Raw genomic sequence first — 18,435 nt, forward strand, 5'->3', positions numbered from 1 at the left:
AACTTACAGACAAAGTAAAGTGCAAATGTGTTGAGTGTAAATTGATTCTATGCTTCAAAATACCAGTTAAAGAAAAGCAGTCACAAAGAATGACTTCTGTTTATCATAAACATGCACCACAGCTAACTGCAGGGTTGGGGCTCCCTGCATATTAGAGCTACCTCTAACAGAACAAAAGGCCTCAGTAGTATTTCAGTACTCAGCCAGCCTAGAATTTCACTTGGGAGGTATTTTGGATTTGGAAATGATGAAAAGTCACAGCAATACATTTTACATCTCTAAAACCCACAGCAATTTTATGTTAAATAACTCCCTAGCCAATGACTCAGCTATTTCCCCCAGTCTGGTACCCTTTGCACTTGAGAGTGTGTTCTAATTTTTCTCTTTTTCAACAATTCATTTCTGAACTCTTACTCAGAACAACTGATTTAGCTGATTCAGTGGTAAAACCACCACCAGCAGGTCTGCAAGGAAAGCTTATGTTAGTGTTACCACATCAGCAGGAATACCAATAAATTGTGCAGAAATAGGTAATTGAACAGCTTTAATCACTGCAAAGCACAATTCCAGGTATTAACTTAAATATCTTTGTAAGTTTTTAGTCAAAAATTTAAAGACTGGAAAACTGATTTCAAATGCTGTTGTTTAAATTGCATTTTATAGACTTATTTAATATTAAAAGATTGGCTTTAACTTAGGACAATATATTACTGTCTTGAGAATCCAATCTTCTGAAATTTCTTCTATTTATCCCTTCAAATCTAAAAGAATCTTCCCTCCCACCACTCACAAACCTTGGTAAAGGCAGAGAGAAAGGAATTAATTGCCCACTAGATGTCCCTACGCTGCTGCTGAAGTTTGGCACATTCCTACAGCTGCTGAATCCTAAACCCCCACAAGCAGGTTCAGATTTGTCCCTCACATTCTTTATTCCTTGTCATGTATTTCAGAAAGAAGACGATCCTATGCAATGCCCTCATAGTGCAACCTGAACAGTCCACACAGTTAACTTCAGGAAACTTTGGAATGTAGTGTACATTTTCAGATGTGTTGAACTCTTGTAAGAAGATCTTTTCTGTTCTCTCTTTTACAGTCTTATTTCTGTTTGTATTTTTAGCAGTGACCTCTCAGAGTATGCTTTTATTAGGGCATCTTTTAATTTATACTACTTAACTAAACCTCATCACTGATACACTGAAATTGTCATGAGGAAATTACTGCTCCTGTGTTTAAATCTGCCTGAGCTGAAATTTCACATGAAGTGAACCTCACAGCTTACCCAAGGTGTCACAGTGAGGAACCAATACAATGTGTCTGAAATTCCTCCTTTACTAATTCTTTGGGAAGGAAATGTCAGCTCTGGAACATATGCATATGAGCAATCAAATATTTCCAGGAGAGTTTTGTATGAAAACTTTGACAATCTTATTCTACCCAATTAGGAGGAAAGGACAGTTTTCATTGGTACAAATCACCAGGCATAATCTCAACAGTAACAGTTCACAAGTTATGAATTACAGTAATGCACAAGAATGGACAAATCCCTCTTATCTTTTACCTTCAAGTCATCCAAGCTTGAAGGCAGAGGACCTGGTTTCCTGCTAGGAACATTACTGTTCTGTCTTGGTGAGCTGGCAGCTGATGTTGGTGTACTGTTGTTCAAAGTATTCAGTGGTGAATTCCCATTGTTGCTCTGTTTGTCATTCAGTGGCCTTCAAGTAATAGGAAAGAGGGACAAGAATGTCAATGCTAAATATATCATGTTTTCAATCAAGAGGCTGTGATTCTGAATCTTATGTCTGTGAAGCTAATGAACAAATTAACTTCTTTCACAAATCCATGCTTAACCTAACACATTACTGTTAAGTATTTTCAGTAAAACAAACCAGACAAGAAAACAGAGTAGTATGTTGCTATTGTTTGGTTTTGCATTTAAGCATACCAATTTATGCTTCATAGTTTTGATTATTGTCATTGTATCTCTGAAGAACACTACGGACTGCAAACTGTTTACACAAATTAGTCACCAGCCCGGGCAATTAGTTAACTTTTTGTCTGGCATCAGTAACCACCCCCCAATACTGAACTCTGTGGTTCAACCCTTCCATAGATGTGCAATGTTCACACACAGTACGGACTGACATAAAGCAGTTCACTTTGAAGATGATGCATTTTCATCAGCTGTACTCAAGAATCTCATATAAAGATTCTGAAGTAATTGTAAAAAATTAAAAATGCCACCATTTACACTAGGTACCATAAGTCAGCTCTTTTATTTCGTTCAGCTGATTTATGAAGAAATGTTTCTGAAATGTCAGTAAATGGAACATAAGAAGCGTGGGCAAGCAGGCAGAAACATCGCCAGTCCAAATGTTAGGATACATGGTAATTAAAAATACAACCACAGATGGTAGCTTTAACTTTTCTAGCCTCACTTGCTGAAGAAAAAGAAGTCAGTGAAAACTCATTAAAAAAATAGCTGAAAGTCAATTTGAATTTAGGGTTGTGTGACTGTGGCATGATACACTTTAAGGACTTCTAGGAAAGGACTGGTCTTAGATGGTGATAGTGAAACTGCAGATAGTCAACTTCTTGTTTTGTTATAGGATGCTGGCAACTCTTTAAAGATTTATTTTTTTGACTGCTTCTACCTATAAATCAGTGAGTGAACTTCTCACTGTTTTAAGTGCTAAAGATCAGTACTAATGAGGAACTCATATAAGCATTAGAGATGAGGATATAAACAACACACATATCAAATTTAAAATGACTGTTATGTCTTATTTGTAAACTGCAAGAATGTGGTTTGTGAATTTGATGTAAAGAAAAATAAACAAACCCACAGGAATAGTGCATGTCTTTGTTAAAGACATAGTCTGCAAGCTTCTCTCCTGCTCTGCCTATCTCACATTTGAGTGAAAATGGTGTCAAAACTTTCTTGATTTTGCACAAATGCTTTTGATTTTCAAATATGCATTTGATCAGAAAAAACACATCTGACAGCTAAGATGTTCTGTTTCCATGTCACATAAAAATAACTAGGACCACCTCAAGGCTTTTCAGACTTCAGGATAATTTTAACAAGAGAACAACCTCACCACCTTGTTAAATAAGGTGAGTAATACCCACAGTGATGCATAATACCATGTAAAGTTTTCTTGGGTTCCAGCTGCCTCTTTAATGTTTGCAAACCATGTTTACTTCTAAAGCCCTAAGCCTATAACTGATGTATATGTTTTTTTTTTTTTCTTAAAAGGACACAAACAATGCTTCACATACTTCAGCAGTGCAGGTAGAATTGTCTGGTAGTTGTAGTGTTGTTGCTGTTGGCTCAGGATCTGCAGCTGCAAAAACAGTTGCTGCTGTTGTAGCAGACGAGCATAGTTGGAGTCCATCTGTGGCTCATTTTTCTCACCTTTCTGATCAGGTGGAATATACTGATGATACTTCAATTTTTTCACCCTTGGCTTAGGTTCTTTACATTTCTTGCTCCGATGTTTATCATTTGGGTTCTTTGGGTGGCTTTGCTGTTTATGGATGGAAAAGATTGAAACAAAACCATAACAGATGTCACTTAAAGCAGTTATGCATGGCTCAGAGATGCAGCATACCAGAGCACTTTTACTGTAGAGAGCTGCTGAAAACAACTGCCCTTGAAAACATCCCCAAATGAACCATCCTTGGAAGGTTAACACACTCCACCTGGCTTATCTCCTACACAAGTAGGGGTCATCAAATTTTAGTTTGTGAATGTTTTTTTAAAGGTGGCACAGCTAAGGGATTCTACTAGTCATGACCTGTCATTGCAAAGAGGCATTCTTCTTAAGCAGGTAAGTACAAAGACACTTCAGCATTTTGTTGAAGTAAAGGCCAGTATTCTAAATTCCATCTGTAAACATCTGAGGTACTTAGAGGTCTAGATCAAAAGCATGGACAGACCCTTCTATAAATTACAGGCAGCAATATCTTCATTAGCAATGCTCAAGTGGTAAAACTCTCTTCCTTTACAAGCTCTTTGAAATTATTTTGAGGGAAAAATTGAAGGCAGTTACCTAATATACAGAAGGTATCAAAGCAGAAATGCTGTGTTGATCCAGCCTGTTCACTGCATAGATGGCCTCTTTTGGGGCACATCTGAATTAAGGTCCTGCATTAAGTAAGCTGGTACATATCCAGTGATTTCAAAAGATACAGCCAAACTTATATTAGAAAGTGACTGCCAAAGGTCATCCCTGTACATTTAACTGAGTTAATTTCATATAGGTAAGTAGAAGTCTACATACATATATTCATTAACACAGCTGAAGACAGTGAAGTTACTGAAATGAAACATTATGGACATCTAAAAGAAATCCCTCTCTAACTGTATTTGAAAGGGTTTTCAATGCTGCTGGCTAAGTCAGTGCAGAAAAGAGAATTGAGTATGTTCTTCTGATCTTCAGCAAGGACACAGTAACTTCTCCCTCACAATGCATTCTGCTCATACATGAAACCAACTAAGAAAATAGTTGTGGAAAAGGAGCGATGCTGTTCATCACTTTGGTTACAGGCAGACTATGAATGCAGTGACTCCTCTGTTCAGCTATCCTCCATACACAACTACATTAGTCGGCAGACAGAAAGTAGAAACTCTGTATTGCAAAAGCCTATTGTCCTTATTCTTAAAAACTTCATAGCTATGTAATGCACATTTCTGCCTGAAAACTTTTGTCAGCTGTACTGTGAGGACCTCTTGGAATAATGAGCTGGTCTCTGGGCTACTGGCTGACCTTAACACACAAAGGCTTTCAGTTACCAGCCCAGTATGCTCCCCTGAACAGCAGCAGAAGTTGTTCTTAGCTTCAGGCACTGTAAGCTGACTTGTGTAGTTTTCCATTAAACACAGCACTGTGTGTTTGGGACACAGATGAAGAATGTTGTCCTCAGGGGCCACAGTTCCAGGTACCCACCTTCACTAACGTTGGCCCAGGCTTTGCTGCAGATACAGTGGTTGTGGTCAGGGTGGTTGCAGCAGTGGAACGAGTCACGTGCTGTTCAATTGTAGAGGGAGTTTTGAGGAATTCAGGAACTGGAGAGGTTAAAGGTGGATACTAGTATTAAAAAAATATAAGGAAAAAGAGAAACATTAAAAACATCGACCGCCTGAGTAACTGGAAAAAATGTGAAAAAGTTAAGACAATTTACTATCATGTTAAATTCACAAAATACTTTTTTTGAGGAATGGTGAAAACCAAACTCCTGTACATGTGTACAAGTATTCTATAAGGGCACATTTTGGCACACTTCAAACACAGCAAATAAAATAAAATGGTTTCTTACTTGGACTTCTTTGTTAGGTAAGAAAACATTACTTTATTACTATAAAATTGAGGCCTTCAATATTTTTTCTCTGTGGAGTCAGATTTTTGTGAATACAAGGACAGTCTTACCACCCACAGTCAGAAAAGCATTGCTTTCATAAAGGTCAAACTTCAACACAGGCAAACAAACTTCTTGTTTCAGAATGATCACGCAGCAGGACAGCAGGTGTATTTTCACCCTTCCTATGGTATTTTCACAGAACCTCACCTCTGACCTTCCAGGAGGTGCATTTCTTCTGTATCTTATGCCAGCAGAAGTGTAAACCCAAACTTTGCTCAGCTTAATTTTTATTATGCTGAAATTGGTTTTTGATTTTAAGTCTTAAAGAAACCTTATTATTTCCTCCTGTGGTGAATATCCCTCTGATGGAATATAGGCTCTACATAAACCTATCTCAGTCCTTGTGTTCCTAGACACACAAAGAAATTTTTACTCTTTTCTCACAAACAGATTTTTCATTCTCTGATTATTTTTACCTGTTACAGTTAACTCTGCTAACAGTTTTCATTAAGTCTTTCTTGAATATAAGTAACTGAAAATGTACAGGACATTCCACGTAGGGTCTCTCTGCATCCTTACAGTGCATTAGCACTTCTACTGGAATCATCTCTTCTGACAGGTTTCCAATTTTACACAGAATATCCACAGCAGCTCCCTGACTCCACTGCTGAACACTGCATCCCAACTCCTCCTCCTCAATTTTCTCTTGAGTCAAGAGTCCCCAGGTTTCCACATTTCTTTGTCATGGGAAAGAGGGGCATTGTGTATTTTTCTTTCCAAGAACTACTCATTCTATTGGAATTGCATTTGTCTCCTGAAAGCCAAACCAACCAGTTCTTTTTGCATAATAACGATCCAACTGTGTGCTGACTACGCCTTCCTACTTTTGTTAGGTAACCTGTTCTTACGTCAAGGTAACAGTAACATGAAACCAGAATGTCCCAGATCAACTCCCACAGAGCACTGGTACCAGCTTCCTTTCAGCCCAGGACTTCCCTCTTTCTGTCTCATTTCTGGTAATCTCCATCCTCATTTTCCTAGTGGTTAACATCATCCAGTAATAAATCCAGCCAGATGACATCAGTTGCACTTCCATTGTTTAAGAAAGCAATTAGATCACCTAGTACAATTCTCCTTTTATAAAAGCCCTTTCTTTATATTCCTATCAATAAACATTCTTTTTCTTCCAAATGAATTCCAAGACTTGCATTATAATAAAGTCCGACGGGTACTTCTTTCTGTTTCATTTCTTCCTGTACCTTCCTTTCATATTTTTCTATGAGATTGTACCACAAAGGGCTTAACTTGATACTCATTTTGCAACTTATGTCCTGGTTCTTTGGTATTTCTAGGATAGCAGTTCCCAAGGTGCCAGTCTGCATGAACAAAGCTCTCAGATTTTTGCTTACAATTAATTTGTAATAGATTTCCATTTTATCTTTGCGTTTCATTTAGACATCCTGCTGTGTTCCCAATCATCAGCTGCCAAGAGGCAACTACAGCTGCCTTCCCATAACCCAGCAAAACTGAATAGTGGGTTTGATCCCTCTGTCTTGCAGCCACACAGAGGAACAGCTCTAATTGCTTTACTGAACAGCAGATTTACCATGCCCTGCTCGTCACTGTGCACATGCCTGTCCTGGGATCCTGTCAGTTTATGGTGGCAGGCTGAAGATACAAATGTCTCTATTTTTATGTCTAGGTTTCAAAGTGTTTGCTCTGGAAAGGATCTGAAATCTCACACAGTGTCTGTTATTTTCTGGACTTGCACAACAACAAAAAAAAGCACCACCAAAACCCCAAATTACCTCTTTCACATTGTGTGAAAATCATGGTGTTAAACACTTTCCTCTTGCCAGAGAGTAAATTGTTTTTCCTTACACTAGTCATTATCCTAACCTACACAAAAAGCTTTTTACAGACTTTCCAATTTTACCTGCAAGTGTTACATGAGGCAACGAACCATGCACATAATTTATTTTAAAATTCAAAAACTTAGATTTAAGGGGTCTTGACTTCTTCACTTGATTACTTCATAAACTAGTCATTATTTAATTTGAACAGATCCCTCTTCCAAATAATAAGATTTCTGTACCTTTTCTGCTAGATGCCAACAAGAATCTAGCAGGTGTACAAGCTACAGAGAATATATTAAGGAAACAGTCATTCTTGTGCTATCAAGCAAAATTCTTCAGCTGTTTTGAAGATAACTATATAATATCTTCTGAATTGTGAATACCCCAACTTGATCTGTTTAGAGTATGACTAAAATGCCTAATCCTTACCAGATGCAAGTAGACTGGGTTAAAGCAAGTTTCAGGTCATCAGTCAACAAGAGCTGAAGGTTCTCAAAATTATGTTACATCCTCTGATGTCTGGAAATGTGTGGAGGAGGAAGCCTTTAAAAGAACTCTGGCTGCACTCCGCTTCATTCAAAACTTTCTTTGTATTTTTTTGTTGTAATAAAATTTAAACTTTATCAGAGGAAATTAAAAGAATAAAGGAGCCATTCCCAGACACGTCTCCTGTAGAGACCTGCTGTGCTGTTATTCTTCAATTCAAAAGGAACAACAAGGTGAGCATCTGTTTTATTCTGCAGAAGAACAACTTCTCATTTTAGATGTGTGCACAGCAGTGGCTGTAATGTGACATGGAATCCATAAGCAAAGGCTTAAAGTTCTATCTGAAGCACTTTTTCAATCAAGTTCAAGTGCCTTACTTTTTGTTTCTGCAATCACAGATCTCTCTTATGCTTCTTACTTGAAAAGCTTTTGGCATGTATTGCTCTGAGTATTTTTATTTAACTCTTCATTAGGAAACTAATTCCTTACTCAGGAATCTAATTTAATGTGGTTTGTTTTCAATTTATTCAACACAAATTATGTCTTCTCTATGTGAAATCCAACTCGTATTTTAATCTGTATGTTAGAGTACAATGAAATAAAATGGATGTGCTGTACTTTGTGTCCAGCATTGTTCCTGCATATGAACTTTACAATACTTTTTCTATCTACTGTGGTAATAAGAAAACCAAGGAGAGTAATACCAGATCCTGAACCACTCAGCTGTCAAGTGTCCATGATCAAAAAGACAATATAGTCTTTGGAGCATTAACAAGAGCTATCTCTTTTTTACTTTATTTCACAGTTGACTTCTACATTACTTTCTGCAGTAAAGAGCAAATCCACAGCTCTCTAAATCCTCACACATTTAAATGCTCTGCTATAAAGGTAACATTTTAACTGCCGTGACAGTTACTTTCCTTTCTTTGCAAGTACCTTGAGAAAATACTAAAAACCTCAGAAAAATCAACATAACTGTTATTTTGATTTCTTAAATAGTAAATTCCTCAGGCAGTATTTTAAAACTATAGGAAAGAATATTTAAATTATGTGGGAAACCTTTTTTATGGACTTTCTGAAGATAATGGAACTGACGTCAACTGTTGTTTCAGCTAAGTTTAATTCTAAATGAGTTCAAGACCTTGCCCAGAAGGAAGACAGACATTAAGTAATCAATAACAGCTGGAGTAAACCATGGCTATGACCTTTTAAACAACTTCTGGGAAAGCTGCAGATCTTCTGTGGGTCATAATGAATTTCAGGGAATTTATGGCTTCACTGCAGCCTATGGGAATTTCATCACTGCCACCAGCTAAGCCAGATAACCCTTTGTGGCAGCAGATGTATTCATTCCATGTGAAGCCATGCCCACTTCTACAGTGCCAGACCAAAAACCATACTGTGAAGATCTTAACATTTAAAAACTGTACCTGTGTTGATGTAGCAGCATTTGGGGTTATAGGTGAGGGTGAGTCACTTGTTTTTGGCTCACCAGGGGAAGCTGCTGAACCCTGGGATTCCTGGCTGGCTGGTTGATCTGGTGATAAAGCATCACTGCTGTCTTCATCAAATGAAAAATCATCCAAAGCTTGAGGATAATTCTCTTGTCCAACTGCTAAAATGTTTACAGACAAAGAAACAATGTTTTTTTAAGTGTAAAAATTGAATTTAGACATTCATGCAGAATCAGCTAATTGCTGGACAATGATCAGTTTTCAGCAGTCTAAACATGGTACCTAAGTATTTATTGGTTTTTTTTATATGAAAGCCATATTAAATTATATTCAAGGAATCAATAAAACCAAGTGTGGAGCACAAGTGGTTTTGGTAAGAGTTTAAAAGGTACGTTCAACAGATGTGGTGTGCACACCTACGACAGGCTGAGCAATGGCTACAGATGTTTGATTACTTTGTAATGATTTTTATTTTAAAAAATGTATTTTCAAAGTTTCATGTAAAAATAGGATTACTTTATTTAAATTATAACAAAGTTTAGGTCTCAGAAGAGCTGAAAGACTAAGTAGTAATAAACTTAGCATATGTTATCTTCTAGTGAACTTTACCCTCAAGAGTTAAGTTATTTATTTTCCACAAAGCCACATAGATCACAAACAGAAGCTGTGGGACTTCTACTTGCCTATAATGGCTTCTTTAACACTGGAGTCTACAGGAAGAATATTTTTTTCTACCAGTTCCATAGGGCCAGGTCTCTGAGCAATCTTCTCATTCAGATCATCTGCCAACCGAGCTCTCTTCAGTTTCATCTGAGTGGCCTGTAGTGAAGGCTCTGCAAAGGTCTCTAAAAGGATATATTGATTCAAATAATGTTCCAATTGTTCCCTGATTTTATGACAAACAACACTGTCTTGTCTTTGCAATAAGCATTCCACTTATATCAAAAGCAGCCAAGTGTAACAGGTAACAGGATAACAGTCACATTTGTTAAAGGTCCTTTAGGGCCAGGGCAGAGTACAAGGCTATCAGGTCATTTTAGGGCATGAGTAGAAACTGAAGCAATAGAAACACTCCATGTACAGACCCTATGCTATAATTACCACTATAGGTCAAGAAAAATATGTAATAGCAAACAAATACACTGCTGAGAATACCTTCACTGCCACAGATTGTCTAATATACAGATTTAGAATACAGACTGCCACAGACAGTGCAGAAGTAGAGAAATAGAGCAGATAACCCTTTAGGAATAATTCCCATCAGTGTCATTCAGGGAGATAAGTGGCAGCACAGAGGTCCCTGCTGTGAGCACTCTGAGCAGGGCTGGCAGGTACCTTCCAGGATGTGCATTCTGACCAGCTCCGAGCGGTCCGGCCTGCTCCGGATCTTGTGCTTCAGGAAATTTTCAGTCTTAAAAGAAAGGAGGAAACACCATCAGCTGCTGTTCACTTAAAAACTCAAAGCAGTTTGACAAATCACCCACATCCAGTCAATGAATAGTTGCAGTTTCATTCAGATGGGGGTCAGAACACAGACAGTAGAGGGGTTCCTCTTGCTTTATTCTGTTTTCCTAGCAGTTAAGCAGGGCTGATGGATTTCCAACTTCTCCAAACAAGATGGGAAGTGGATCCCACACCACCACATAATCACTATAGTATAGATTTGCCACAGAAAAAACTGCACAAGCATAATTTCCCCAAGTATCCAATCCTTAACTGGAGGTTAACCCCCCATGTTTTAACCCCCCATAAGTTTAATCCCCACTGATCTGTGAAGGCTCAGAGAAGTTCCTCTCAGATTTGATATTTTATTTTAATGAATTCTCCCAAAATAAAAGCACACATTATTACTGTAATGGTAAGAATTTTCCATGTACTCAGAGAATTCAGTATCACAAAAATGACTCTCCATTTCCAGATGTTAATCACAAGTTTACACAAAGTGGTTTACCCTGGCTCGCTCCAGGCTCTTTATCTGCTCATGGAATGCAGCTGGACTTTTCAAAGCTGTGAAGGGAGAGTAAGAGTTAAAGAGACAGGAAGTCATTTTCAAAAGAAATATGCTAACCAGAATGTATGGGTGTTTAACACCACCTCAGAGCTGTGTTTGCAGGATTACAATTGATTTGTGCTCATTGTATACACCATATTTAGCAGAGATGAGCAATACTCCTATAGAGAATACCTGGAATATTTGATTTTAACAGATTATTACTATGTAATGGTTAACTTTTCACTATTTACAAAGGTGTTTGTTTACTTACCAAAACTGTCCCACAGTAGAAATTTTGTGAGTTAAGGTTTAGAATGCCAAAATACCAATTTAATTTGATTTATTCCACTGAATTTTCTGGCTGTCCATACCTCATACTTGCTGTTATTAGAGAGAACTGGACCTTCCCTTAAGAACTATGTGTTGATTTTAAAATGAAATAGAAAAATGCAGAGGCCTTAAATGTTCATCTTAGAATGATGTCTAGCTTCTAAATAACCAAAAAGAGTAAAAAAAACCAACCAGTGTTCACCTAGCAATAACATAAATTGTAGAGTGCTCCATCTCAGTGCTAATCCACTTAGAGATTCTCCATGTTTTCTGTGCACCCCTCATTTGTTTGGCAACCTTTGTCATTCTACTCTTTAAAAACTGCTGCTTTTATTATTAATGTCAACTCATTTAAGTAATTCAGTTTATTTAGTAAACTAGTAATAATTATTTAAATAGAGAAAATAAAAGCAGAATCAGACTACAAATCCTTGCATTTTCATCACAATGGCTATTTGAACTGAAACATGGTGTAAGCACAGTAAATTCACTACATGCTCACTTAGGTTATCAAAAGGATCCCACAAGTCTTTTCAAATGCTGATCATTTTTTTAAGGCTCTCACAGAAATGCTTATCTTCATCATTTTATATAGTCAATTCATAATTAACACTAGAGAAATACAAATTCCTAGACATAAGTCTTACGTGGCATGATGCCCTGGTCCACCAGCTGTTCTCGTGTCCGTCTCTGTTGCAGCCTCAGCTGAAGTACTGACAAAAGAAAACATTGATTGCTGTGTGAGCACGGATCCTCATGAAGTGCAAACCCCCATTCCAATGATACCAATACTGCAAGCTCAGAAATACTTTCTGCTGTGTAACCCCAAGAGCCATCCTAGAACAGCTGCTGTTAACAATTCCCAGGGATCACTTCCATCCCCATTTTCACTGCAGTTTGCTGCTTCTCAGTCTCATCTGATGCCAGGCCTGTATTTCCCATGTGCATCCACTTTTCCTGTCAGCCAGGCCTCATGAGGAGTGTTGAGCTTACATCAAGAAAACAGTGAGGTAGAAGAGTTTAAACCACAAACTGGAGCCCATAATGGGTACAGAGCCTTGCTGCGTGTCCTAAGCCAATCCTGCATGACTTCACTGTGCTGAAACAGAAATGAACTGTGCAGAGCATTTTAGAAGAAAAGCTCTGTGTGTGTCTTGCTGATTGTTTCTTCTTAAAGTTTATTTTTAATATAAAGACTGATTTATTAATTAGTCTTTATATTAAAAGGCTTTACAATATTTTTTTTTTATATAAAGACTGATTTTCAGCAAGGTTTAACTAAACCTTGCTGAAACACAAGAAACTGAACAGAAGAAGAATTTTATCTGCATTATTTAAAAACAACAAAAAAGCGTTACAATTAGGAATACACCTTATTCTCTCTCTGAACATCAGAAAGTGTTGGGTTTTTTTATTGAGATATGTGTTATCATAATTATTTAAAGGATAGAACAAATCCAGTATTCTCAAATGTAGAAAAACAGCTTATAAAACTTCAGAGGTAACTTCTTACATTTCATTACATTTAATAAAATGTTTCCCACACGTTCCTGTGTGTCAACCAATGTGACATATATTAAATACTACACCAGAAACCACAAAACCTGGGGGAAGAGGTAGACATAAAAGTTTTATATTTTCAAAGATTATGGCTTTTTGTTGCCGGGGGGAAAACAAGGGGGGAAAAAAAAGTTGTTTCTTTCTTCTACTCCTCCCTTCCCCTGGTTTCTATATCAATTTATCATAGTGCTTCATTATCTCTTTGACACATATAGCTACTACCCCAAAGTGAAATTTCATCTTCTGAACAAGGGATAATTAAGAGACAAAGTACATTAAAGATGTAATATTTACATGCTGAAATTCCAACTTGAGAGCTGATTATGGTGTATGATTATGGTATGCCGTTCCTATTGTATTTCACAAGGAAGCAAAACAAGCTAATGCATTGTCCAAAACATCAAAATGAATGTAACTTCTAAAAAATTAAGCTAAGGACAAAGTTCATTGTTTCCAGAATTTAAAAGGAACCAGCTTATTTCCTGTTCTGCAGTACAGGAAGGATATTCCTCTGGCTAAAGCATTAAGACCGGGAATAGCAAGTCCTGAAAACAAGGACATTATTTTCTTGTATCACACAAACACTGAGAGTTCAAATACAAACATTTCAGGGCTGTGGCACAGACTTTACAATTTTCTTTTACAATTTTTTTTCACTAAGCTTTCTCATAAAGCCCATTTTGTAGGTGGAGCTGGTTCAGCTGTAACTACCTAAGCATTGCTAGGGATGTGTTTTCAATATCAGTGGTCACAAGTGGAAAAGAACATTATTATTGAAAATATTATACTGAACATTATTTCTAAATAGAAATTGTGGGAAGCCCTGCTGTATAGTTCAGGAATGTACCTATGATTTGTGGCTTCAATTATGGTCAGGTATTTGGCTTAAGCTTTACAGAAAGACTGAACCGTATCCTAAACAATATACAGTGTAAAAAGAGAATGTGCAGTGGGACTAGAGCAAAAGGGAGATAAGAACAGTAAGAATGTACCTGCACATAAACATTACGTGGTCACATGTGAACCTTTAGCATTTTTTAAGAAAAACATGTAACAAACCTTTTTGTCTCTCATAACATTACTTGTCTGCCCATCATCTGTTCATCTACATTGGGAATTACAAAGCAATAAGGGAAGATTTTGAAGTTGTCCCATCTGTATCTGGACAAGTCATAGAAACAGTGAGAAAATTAGAGATATAGAAGATATAGAACATGTAGTTATTCACTTACTAAATAAATATCATGAACTGATATATTACATAATAAGGACAGGACAGCCTGTAGCATGACTAATAGGAAAGCACTGCAGGGGGAATACTAAAGAAGAGATGACTCATAGTTAGAAAGATGGTATAAGATAATAACTGAAGATTTTGACTTGACCAGAGCAAGGAGGTTAAACAGAAACCAAGCTGGATGAAAACCAGATGTTTGCTTTTGCAATCAACTCCAAAACTAACGTTGAAAAAGTGTTTTATATCTACACTTTTTAAAAAGAGAAATATTGAGCAGTCAAATGCATTATTAAATAATAGAAAATTTTCAAACAGAAAGTGATCTTAAAACCCCTAAACATATTATTTTTTGAAGTTGGAAAGTTAAAAAGGTTTTGCTATTCCAAAGCAAATCCATCAGAAAAAAAAAAAGCCAATATTGGTATCTCAGTAAAAGAGATATAAGGATCTAGAGGATCTAAAATACTTTCAGCCCCTACAGTGACACAAAGTAAAAGGCTATAAGGATGAAACAGAAACACCTGTCTGTGAGAGTCAGAGCACACCTGGGTACAGGTGAGGGTGTCAGAGCAGCTGGGCACACCACAGTCAGCAGTGACCCTTCCCTGTCCCTGCAGGTACACACAGACGTGTCTCTGTGCTGGAGGGGAACCTGGTGTGGGTGTGAAGGAAGGAACAGGAGTGAGGGCTGTGAAAAGCTCACAAGCAAATGGGGGCTCACAAGAAGTGGCTCAAAGAACAGCCAGCCTGACAGGAGGATGGGAGTCATGGAAACTGAATCACACGTTTTCAATAAGGAAAATATAATAAAATCTTCAGAGACAAGGATGAGCCATATGAGAACTCCACTTATGGCAAAAACTTGCTCATTTATTTCTGTGAGAAACTATCTAGAACAGAACTCAGGTTGGTTTAAATCTAATGGAATTAAAGCTAATACAGACTTATCATATGTATGGAAATCCATACAGCCAGAGATTTCCAGAACAGTGGTAAATCTAGTAAAGCTGGATGAGATAAGATGACACAGCCTAAAAAAAAAAAAAATATATATATATATATTTTTTTTTTTACTCTTGTTCTAGTGTGGGTCAGAGTTTGGCATTTTTTTCCTTTTTGTTTTTCCCCCTTCCCTTTATTTTAAAGAACCATTTACAGACAAACCATCATGGAATGTGGGGAAGGGAGAATTCAAAAGACAAGAGAAGGAGGTGCTACAAAACAAAGTTGCCCTTGGAATGGTATTTACTCAAACATTGTGTTTTACAGATGTCCTTATCAGAGTAAATCCATTCAGCTTGCTGCCAGATAGTTTACCTTTCACTTTTACACTTTTAAAATCAGGGAGTTATCTACATAGCATCTAAAATCATAAGTGATCTCCAAAGTGAAGGCACAACATTAACAAATATTAAAATGTGTTGATAAACTATTAATGTTGTTGATACTGTTCCTCCTATTTAAAGTACATGTGTAAGAGAAGGGTAATGTTAACACTATCGAGCAAATGTAGTTGCTGAAAGGCAGTTCCAATATTTTGCACTTCACATTATCTGGCAGCAATCCTCCTTCACACCAGTGCAACTCTAAAAATTGTCTGTGAACTGCTTCTGAATAAAAGCCATGCACAGAGAGGTCAGTCCAATTCTTGCTCTGACCGAGGGAGAAGGGAGGATATTCCTTTTTGGTTTCAACTAAGCATACAATTTTAACACTTGAACACCAGGTGGAGAGATTCCAAAATTTCCATGTGTTTTCTTAAGTCAATAAAATGATCATTAAAGCTTGAATAGCTTATTTAATACTAACTGACAAAACAAAACAGCATAATCCCTCCTCACAGTAAGAACATCTGGTTATCTGACTCTCGGAGTCAGCAGAAGTCTTGTGACTGCACTGGAGGTGGAGTGTTTAGCCAGCACAAAAGCTGAGTGCCAGAGGCTGGTGCTCCCTCTCTTCCAGCTCCTTTGAGTGTCAGCACACCAGGCCATCAACACTTCTGAGCCAGGCAATGGAGCACAAAGGGAAGCTCATCTGTTAACCAGTGCACTTGGTTATGTGGAGGTGTATTTCTGTAAAGCAGCAACTTTTATAAAGCCATTGCCTCACACCAGGAGACTGCTCAGGTTCAGGCACAGCGTGCCAAAGGGGCAGAGATTGAGGATAAGCAGAAGCAGCAGCTCCTCGGCCCCTGCTGAAGGCGTGAGGGCAGAAGTGCCACAAACAGGCACTTGAGGAGACACAGCACGTTCTGTGCACCCTGGAAAGGCAGCAAACAGAGCGCCCTGGGCATGTCTTACTTGCTGTGAGTGGCAGAGTGAAATAAAGTGTGTTATTAAATCACCCACAACAAACAGCTTTTATCAGAGCTAAGCAAGTGATTCCTGTTACGAATCTGTAATGTGTATCCTACAGAAGAGCAGTCTCAAAGTAGTACTACATAATCACAAGCACTGGAATGTAAAGAGGCCAAAAATAAATCAATAGTTGTCCTGCAGGAACAATGCTATCTATGCTGATTGACAAGCTTTCACCACTGCTTCTTGCCTTGAAAAAAAACCAGAACACATATTGTGCACAGTTCTAGCAGCTCCAGCACTAATAATTCCACATCTAACATAGTTCATTACATAGCCTATTAATTTAAGATCAAATTTTAATCTTTTTATAGAAGATACTATGAAACAGCAAATAGTTGTTGCCATTTCCCAATTACACAGCTGAAACAAACATTTCACCATGGGCACAGGGTCCAGCAGACACCACACAGTCCTTTCAAATGGCAGCAAGAGGAACAACACATCGAGATTTTTTTAATGTTCTGTATGTAATAATCTCATTATTCTCTTGAAGTTAAAATCCAACAGATAGTACCTATTTAAACACTTAAAACTGCAAGTGGAAATGAGAGAATGTAATGTCCAGCATTCCTCCATAACCCCTTGGAAATTTCCAAGAGCGGCAGAAACTCCAGCGCAGGCTGCTAGGCTGGCTGCCATGGAAACAGACAGTGCTGGAAACACGGCCGTTTCCTCTACACGAAAAGCTGCTACACCGAAAGGCTCCGCTCCTTTCTGCCAGCTGCCACCAGCTCTGCTGCAGCCGGTGCCCCTTGGAGCTGGGCACAGGGCAGAGGCAGCTGCACCCTTCACACCAGCGTGTCACCGGCGTGGGGCACTGCACCGAGCAGAGATCCACCGGGCTCAGGGGAGCTCCAGGAGAGATCCCAGCATCTCTGCCCTGAACTGCGGCCTCACAGGGCAGCAGCTGCACAACTGCAGCACCTGAGCACGAGTGCTCAGTGCATCCTGCACTGCTGCCTGCACCCCACAGCCCCTCTGCTCCCAGCCTGAAGTCTCTGTTTCTAAACACCACAACTGTATGCCAGGGTAATCTTCCAGAGATAGGTTTTGCTTTCTCCTGAGTTGAGATTGTTTCTCCCTCAACTCTATGATGAGGTATTGTACTCTATCTATTAGAAAAATGGTTGATTTTTCCCACTAATATTTGTTCTGCAAATGAAAAAAAATAGTAGAAAGAATATTTTGTGTAGTAAGTAAAAGAAAGAGCAGGTGATATGCAAGGTACATAATTCAGGAAGGTTATGGAATATGGTAGTTTGCACATGGTATTACACATTCCAGAAGTCCAAAGTCAGAAATTTGTTAATATAATGTTCACTTCATTTATATGGCATGTCAAAGAAGGAGAGGTGAGAAAACCATGAAAATAGCTACCTTGAATTTTTGGAAATTATTCTAAGTTGTATGGAATTTTAAGATAAAATACATTTTAAATTGTGGTACTCATTCCCCATCAGCCTGAAGATGGTAACAGAGCATGCTAAATCCTCTTAGTTTTAAAACAAAAATAATCTATCACCAATTCCTCTTGTAAAAAGTATTCATCATCTAATCATGGGTGAATGCCTTCAAAACTTCCATGTATGCCAGGATATAATTTTAAAAAGTAACTATTTTACTTAGTTTAGCTTGCTTTTGTTAAAAAAACCCCTTACTTGCTTGTTATATAATTTTTATGTTCTTTTTTCCATTATTGTATAAGTGATTTTTCTGCTATGACTATATCCAAAATAATTAAGAAAAGCTGAAGCAGCTCTTTTGCATATTCATTTTAAATAATTATTCAGTCATACTT

General features: G+C 37.8%; 1 protein-coding gene across 4 annotated transcripts in view; it reads right to left on the reverse strand.

Annotated features, from left to right (window-relative positions):
• MRTFB (myocardin related transcription factor B) overlaps window positions 1-18,435 on the reverse strand; it is a 66,368-nt gene that overhangs the window by 13,839 nt on the left and 34,094 nt on the right. For all 4 annotated transcript variants that reach the window (XM_064390626.1, XM_064390623.1, XM_064390624.1 and 1 more), the window contains 8 exons: window positions 12,128-12,193; window positions 11,109-11,164; window positions 10,493-10,568; window positions 9,841-10,002; window positions 9,134-9,318; window positions 4,950-5,090; window positions 3,280-3,527; window positions 1,559-1,712 (listed from right to left, as the gene is read on the reverse strand). In XM_064390626.1, the coding sequence (XP_064246696.1) occupies window positions 1,559-1,712; window positions 3,280-3,527; window positions 4,950-5,090; window positions 9,134-9,318; window positions 9,841-10,002; window positions 10,493-10,568; window positions 11,109-11,164; window positions 12,128-12,193 (1,088 nt within the window). The remainder of the gene's footprint in view (window positions 1-1,558; window positions 1,713-3,279; window positions 3,528-4,949; window positions 5,091-9,133; window positions 9,319-9,840; window positions 10,003-10,492; window positions 10,569-11,108; window positions 11,165-12,127; window positions 12,194-18,435) is intronic.

The sequence above is a fragment of the Passer domesticus genome, chromosome 15 (assembly GCF_036417665.1).
Source record: "Passer domesticus isolate bPasDom1 chromosome 15, bPasDom1.hap1, whole genome shotgun sequence".
NCBI lineage: Eukaryota > Metazoa > Chordata > Aves > Passeriformes > Passeridae > Passer > Passer domesticus.